Source organism: Grammomys surdaster, unplaced genomic scaffold (assembly GCF_004785775.1).
Source record: "Grammomys surdaster isolate TR1022 unplaced genomic scaffold, NIH_TR_1.0 269, whole genome shotgun sequence".
NCBI lineage: Eukaryota > Metazoa > Chordata > Mammalia > Rodentia > Muridae > Grammomys > Grammomys surdaster.
In genome coordinates, this window is record NW_021604710.1 from 4,982,642 (window position 1) to 4,989,728 (window position 7,087).

The 7,087-nt window shown below is 38.4% G+C and overlaps 1 protein-coding gene across 1 annotated transcript in view; it reads left to right on the forward strand.

The window, feature by feature from the left end:
* Positions 1–6,845, forward strand: part of Cntnap2 (contactin associated protein like 2) — a 1,581,993-nt gene extending 1,575,148 nt beyond the window's left edge. Inside the window, exon 15 of the mRNA XM_028776440.1 lies at positions 6,587–6,845. Within this exon, the coding sequence (XP_028632273.1) occupies positions 6,587–6,845 (259 nt within the window). The remainder of the gene's footprint in view (positions 1–6,586) is intronic.
* The last annotated feature ends 242 nt before the right edge of the window (positions 6,846–7,087 follow it).

Below are 7,087 nucleotides of genomic sequence, written 5' to 3' on the forward strand. Positions count from 1 at the left end.
CTACCTTCAAGCAAGTCTTTTGTGTCCACTTCAGGAGCAAAATGACCTGTTAGGATGAATATGGAATGACAAAGTATATAGTTTTTAAAAAGTATGATGTTTGTATAGAAAAGATAGGGACAATCAATATGAGTAACGTTGACATGGATTTGTGTTATGTGGAAGCAACTTTAAGGGCAGCTACAGTAAGAAAAGGAAACACTTCTCAGTTAAAAGTAGAATTCTTGTCTCATTGGAAAATAATACTTGTTAAGATGGGAAAATCCATAAAATAAAAGCTCACAGCATATCATCCTTCCTTCTAGGACCAAATGCATTAGGACAGATGCTCTTTTGAATAAACAAAGTTAACTAAGCAAAGATTATGGTGGAAAGGACTATTCATTATTTTCATAATTGAGGAGATTTATGTACAAGCTACTAAAGAACTGGAGAATTACGTTGGTCCTTGGCACTTGGATGAGGAAGCCCAACATTAAGGACTCCACTCCTAGAAGCCATTTCCAAAGAATGAAACAAAGACAAATTGGATTAGTGAATTTTTAATAAAGTGGGTATATAATAATATCCTCTGAAGATCACCCAGCCACACCCAAGAATCATTCAGCCAAGAGAAGGGATGGGAATTAAGCAAAAGGCAGTCAAGTAGACATGGACACACTGGCAGAGAGCAAGGAACTGAATACTTCTTCTCTTTGTTCATTAAAATGCACATTAAGGTGAGCATGACAACTCTGTTCTTTCCAGAATAGCATGAGCCTTGGGCAGGAAAACTGCATTCCACCTTGTTAGGCTACCAAAGGAAGACAAAAATTGCACCTTACAACTGTGGGCTTTAACTGTAGAGCAACCACAGGTTGTGCTGTGTGGCCCACATCGCTGGAAGGATGTTTGAGGCAGGAGGTGGCTAACCACATTTATTATTACCACGAGTTTATCCGATAGCTTTTGTTAGGCACAGTCCGCAAAGGGGCAATCAATTGTAAGGTCATCACTTTAACCTTTTAGCGTTGTGGTCAAAGGAAACCCTTGATCTTCGTTCATCTTTAGCCTAGAATTACAAGCCCCAACCTGCTCCACTGTTTCTCATTTGGTTCCTTTTTTACTTGGTGGTTTGTTTTGCTTTGCTTTTTGAGACAGGCTCATATTCAGTAGCTCTAGCTCACCTGAAACTCACTATGTAGAGCAGACTGGTCTCAATCTTGCCTCTCCCTGCCTCAGGGGAAAAGCTGGATTATAGGCATACTCTACCAGGCTCAGCTCTGGTTAACTTTTACCTATGTTGTGACAGGCAGTTCTGAGGCATGCTTGCTGAAGTGTTGGCACTTGAAAGGTTGAAGTCACATCTTTGAGAACCCATCTCCTCTCTCAATTCCCCATCCCCTTGCCTGCCCTGACAGAAACAAGAATGGACTTACTCATACCAGAATCAAGCTAGATAAAATTTCATACCCTAAAAATAGCCTAGGTTTAGAAAAATGTTAAAGCCAAAAGAGAAGTAATAAGTTGTGTTTCTTCAGGGTGTGAAATAGGTTTTCAGAGATACCTGAGTCAGCTGTGTCAGTATACTTTCCTTCCTCAACTGATGCCAAAGAAACCTGGCCGTTCCTGGAGAAGACTGAGAAGCTGATAAAGACTGATTTGTATAGCCATTGCTATAGCCCTCACGAAGTCCCTGTCACCAGCTTGAGGAAGCAGTGGTTGGACTGAGAAAATGAATCAGATTGCTTGGCCATGTCTTTTGGAGTCAGAGAAATAAAAAGCCCAACTGAACTACATCATTCAGAATATCCTTGTCCAGTTTTAAGGTGAAAGTAGACAGAGGTGCTGGCTATGGAAATGGCCTTCCTTTACAGAGTTCCATGGAAGGATAAGGTTGGCTGTGCTTTGTGGACCACATATAGAAAATGTGATATAAAGCCAGTCAGAAATAAATTTTAAAGTATCCCACTAAGGGGTTGTGGGAAACACCTAGTCAGTAAAGAACTTTCCTTGAAAGCATAAAGATCTCAGTTTAGATACTCAACACTGGAGAGGAGAGATAGGCATATTCCAGGGTTTGATGGACAGCCAGATTTGGCTAAGTTCCAAGCTGTAAGAGACACTGTCTTAAAAAATCAAAGTGTATGCCCATCTCAAAAAAATAGAGCTAAGATTGTTTTCTTCAAATTTCTAAATTCCCCCAAACTCATGTGTACACATGCACATGCAAACACATGTGCACCTGCACATATATAAACAATTATGACACAAACAAAAGAATAATCTCTCCAAAAGTCTACCCAGCCATACTCAAAGGCCAGTGATTCATGAGAAAGAATATGGCCAGGCAAAAACAGGTGAGATGGCCAGGTGGATGTGACATTCCAAATTTTGCATCTTTTTGTTTATTAAACGTATGGGTGAGCCACTGAGAAAAATATGTTATTTACCCTGTGTTTGAAAAATATTCAAAGCCAAGATAAGGGATGCTTTGTCAACTAAGTTTTAAGATGTCAGACATTGACTATAACTTTCTAGATATTCTGAGACACAGAAATTGGCAGAAAGCTGATCATCAAGTATTCCTTCTCACCATGAGTTACAAAGACATAAGCAACACTTGCATAGATTAAAATATAAATATGGATGGGCAGATAAAGTTGCAAGTAGTTCAAAGCAGTCTTCCACCCAGTGAGACAAACTTTCTTATGGAATAAAAGCAATACATTTGTGTATAATTTGAAGTCAATTGAAATTCTTTCGGGATAACTTGAGAAATACAAACACACATCTTCTCTTCAAGTTTTAAGTGCTGAAAGTTTCTATTAGCTCAGCTATTAATCAGTGGAGAACATAAAACCAAGCATTGTTTTATTCCTAACCTAGTTCCTGAAAAATGAAGGAGGTTGTTAAGTAGATCATTCCCCAGACATTACTGTTCTCAATGCTCATTACTCTTCTGGGAAAACCCTAGAGGGCCAGGAAGGCCTATCCTCAATGGGTTCACATCACAAAGGGCCTCAAAGGTGGTATCTTCCATGGACCACACTCATGAAAAATAGACCCAATATTCATGATTTTTATGCACATGGAAGTATATCAAACTTGTTCCAATAATAATTACTTGTTTTAGAATTAAGAACATAAAAGCATAATCAAAGAGCCTAATAATTTTACACCTAGGTAAAGAAAATGTTGCCCAGGTAAATTAATCAACTTTCTGATAGAGAACATTTTAAAAGCTTACCTTTAAGATATAAGTTTTGTACACCTTTGCTATTTTAATCATATCTAAATCTTTTATTGAATGTTACTTTGTAAAGAAATAAAATCTTAATTAAGGAAAGTTTAACTTACAGAAGTAAATGGTTCAAGATTATTCAAGAAATCCAGTAGAAGAAAGGTTTTCTTTCTCATCTCTCCCCCATTAATAATAAACTCATTCTGATGACTGTTTTGGAATTATACCTTGTTAATGTCTATTTGTGTTTGTGTATTTATCCAATCACAAAATACATGATGCCAAATACCTTTAGTTACCTACTTGTGTTTATTTTATAAAGTTCTATAAAACAACATGTCTGCCCTCAGAGAGCTTGCATTCTAGAAAGGCAATTCAGAGAAAACCATTTTGCATAAAACCTCAAAATGATGATAGGGGCTTTTCTAAGAGATTCTAAATGAAACAGATAATTGTCTAGCATTTATAAAAGGTCTCATCTATTCCCACTGAAAAGAAGTAATTGAGTCTGTAATTACTTTCATTTCATAAGGGACATAGTCATGGATTCTAAAGATGTAATTGTGACGGGTGTTTTCTTAATTGCTCTAATTGCTTTATAGGGAACACCATCCTATAGCATTGAGGAAGTTTCAATAGTCAGTGGTAACTAACGACATCATTGAAAGTATTCAGAAACTTTTTCTTTGTTGTGTGTTAGAGGCTCAGCTGTGGTCACCTTGTGGTGATCTACAGCTGCAGTAGTAGCACTTGTGTGATAGACAAGCAGGGGCCTTGCCTACCTATACACAAGAACCATTGAGGTGCTGACAATGCTTCTCCATCTTGGGATGGCAAGACATCCCTGGGGAACATTCTGTGGCCTCTGCCCAACCTGGTTATCTCAAAGAGGCCCAGAAACATTGTTCCCTCTTTTCATAGGGATCCAGTGAGAAAAATGAAATCATAAAAAATCTAAGTAAAATATTTAATTGTATTTTATTATCAATTCTATACTTGGACACTATCTCATTCTATATTCTATGAAATAGAATGAAAGGGTCAATGCTCTAAGCAGAAGGGATTAGCTTCATAGGCAGGAAAGGACTGAATGAAGCAGAAACCAACAGAAAGCAGATGGATCCTTGCAAATGTATCCTTTACATAATTAAAGTAGAGAAGGCTTCCTTAGGATGCTGGTTAAGAGGAATTCCACTTCTTGTTGGTGGCTGGAAATCTTCTGTCTAGAAAACTGGCCTGTGCCATTCTATGGCAATTGGCACAGGGAAGTCCATGCTGGGACAGCCTGACCTGCTATAGCATTAGTCCAAACAATGGCCTTCCATGTTTTTCTTCAACAGCTTCACTGAGGTGTTGCTTCTGCCAAGAAGATGGAAAATGGTTTTTTCTCAGCATTCTCTGGCCGGCTACCCAAGTCTCCCTAAAAGCTTCCCTAAGAAAAAGTTGTTTCTCTCTGCCAGGATTTACAGGACAGATCTCTAGAATGGGAACTTTCATAACATCTGGTAATAAAAAACAAGCTCTCTAGAGTGAAAACGGCAGTGTTTGTTTTTAAATAAAGTTTGTTTTTTGAATGTTTTCACTGAGCTAAGGCAGGACTGAGATGCCTGTCTGCAGGCTTGTTTGTTGTCTCCACAAACAGGGGATGAGCAGCTGAGTATCTTCAGGAAAGCTGTACTGGAGTAGAACAGTTCTAGAATGGACCCAGAGACTCCGGTTTTACTTCTGTAGCTAACAGTTCTGATAGACCATCCAAGAGTCTGAGTCAGAACTCATCTGAGTTGGATGGTAGAATTCCTCTACTGTATAAGCCCACTATCACATATAATTAGTGTATTATGCTAACATGATAAATAGTACTTAATGTCTCCCTAAATTAGATTGACCTCAATCTCTAAAGGTCACTGATTCTAACAAAATCATGTTTGTACAACACTTTATGTTAAAAAAAAAAAAAGATTCATGCAAGGTCCTAAGAAAAATATCAGGTATATCCTTTTGAGGGACAACTTCCCTCAGGGCAGGTGCTGAAAAGTCTCATCAGAACCTGTGCCAATCAAACCACCTACTGCTTTGTATTTGTTTCCATAGGCAAAGTGGAATCTGATGTTCTCTTTCGTAGTATATTTTATATGTATCTCTTTGTAACTTTAAATCCTGTGGACTTCTATGCAGATATTTGACCAGAATAGGCTGAGAAGGTAACTTTTTCATGTTATCTAGGGTGATAATTTTTTTAGTGGTTTTTTTTTTCTGATTTAGCAAAGAATGTCAGTTTGTGACAATTAGCTATACTCTAGCCAAGCATCAATAGATCAGTCCCAACTGGTTCCTCTGGCCATAAAGCAGGTCTAGTACTCGCTTGGTGTGGTATGTGATTGCATAGGAGCAATTGTATGTAAAACTCTGGAGACATTCTTGAATTTGAGACGTTGTGTGTAACTTCAATATTGAAATTAGTTGAGTGTACCTTGATAAGTATGATTGCATCTATAAATGAGAATTACACAATAAGGGTATAGTCTGACCACACTATAGTGCATGATCCCACACCCAAAAATATCTAGGCAGTACTGATTGGATTTAGTGGATTGTTTTAAAAAAAAGGACATAAATTGGGAGGGGTATGAAGAATTCGGGTAGATCTGGGAAGAGTTATTGAGAGGGGAGGGAAAAGAATAATATAATAAAATATATTGTATGAATACACGAAATTCTCAAATAAAAATTTATCTAATTAAATGAAGGTATAGGATCAAGCTAGAAGGTATCAAACAGGGTAACTACAGGGTAAACAGAATAACCCAGGCAGAAATCCAAATAGAGTCAGCTCCACTCCTCCTTAACCATAGAGTCTGGTACTTATGGAGCACCTGCTCTATGCTGGAGACTTCCATGAACTATTTCAGTTCTTCAAGTAAACATGGAGAAACCAAGAAACAAAAGATATCCTGTATTTAGCTGATGCACAACAGGGAAGAAAGTCTCCACAGGAATTGCTTCAAACGAATTAAAGAGACAAAGATTTCTGTTTGGTATTTAGTTCTGGTGACTTTGTTGAACTTTCCATTAACTCTGCATGTGATTGCCTATGGCACCCGTGGTTTGGTCTAATTTCCACCTAAAATAGCCAATGGCTTATTAGTTGCGAGCTCTGGAAATCAGAATGTCAGTTCTATTTTCTATCAGATGACCATGCCAGAGTTGCCTCTGAGCAATTCCTGGGGAATGAGAGCAAACTCTATTTGGGGTTTTACTCAATACCTTTCTGAGCAACTATTAAAAATGCCATCGGTGATCAGACAACATAAGCTATAATTCTAACACAGCCTCCCCATGCTTTTCTGTCTCCCTGTGATTCAGGAGGAAGGATGCTGGCTTCTTATCCTACAAAGATCACCTGCCAGTGAGCCAGGTGGTGGTTGGAGATACTGACCGACAAGGCTCAGAAGCCAAGCTGAGCGTGGGTCCCCTGCGCTGCCAAGGAGACAGTAAGTTTGCCCAGCAGCTGTGGCTTGCACTTTCTTATCACATTGAAATAGTGTTTCCAGGGTGCTCAGAAGATGCCAGAAAACATGTGTGGTTTTCAAAAATCATCAAACAACACAAGCAGGACCAATAGAAAGCTACACGGATCTTTATTGCAGAAGAAGGTGTGTCCAATATAGAAACTTCAATTCAGGCATAAGATGCGGATATCCATCTTCTTCATCTATTCATATGTAACAAGTTTGACTACCTAAGCTTATGGTAGTATAAATAGCAATGCTAACAGCATAAAAGTGCCACTCAACAGCTGGGATTCCACTGTGTGCTGCTGTTAATGCCATTAGCATGACTATTTATATCACCATAAAACTCAGT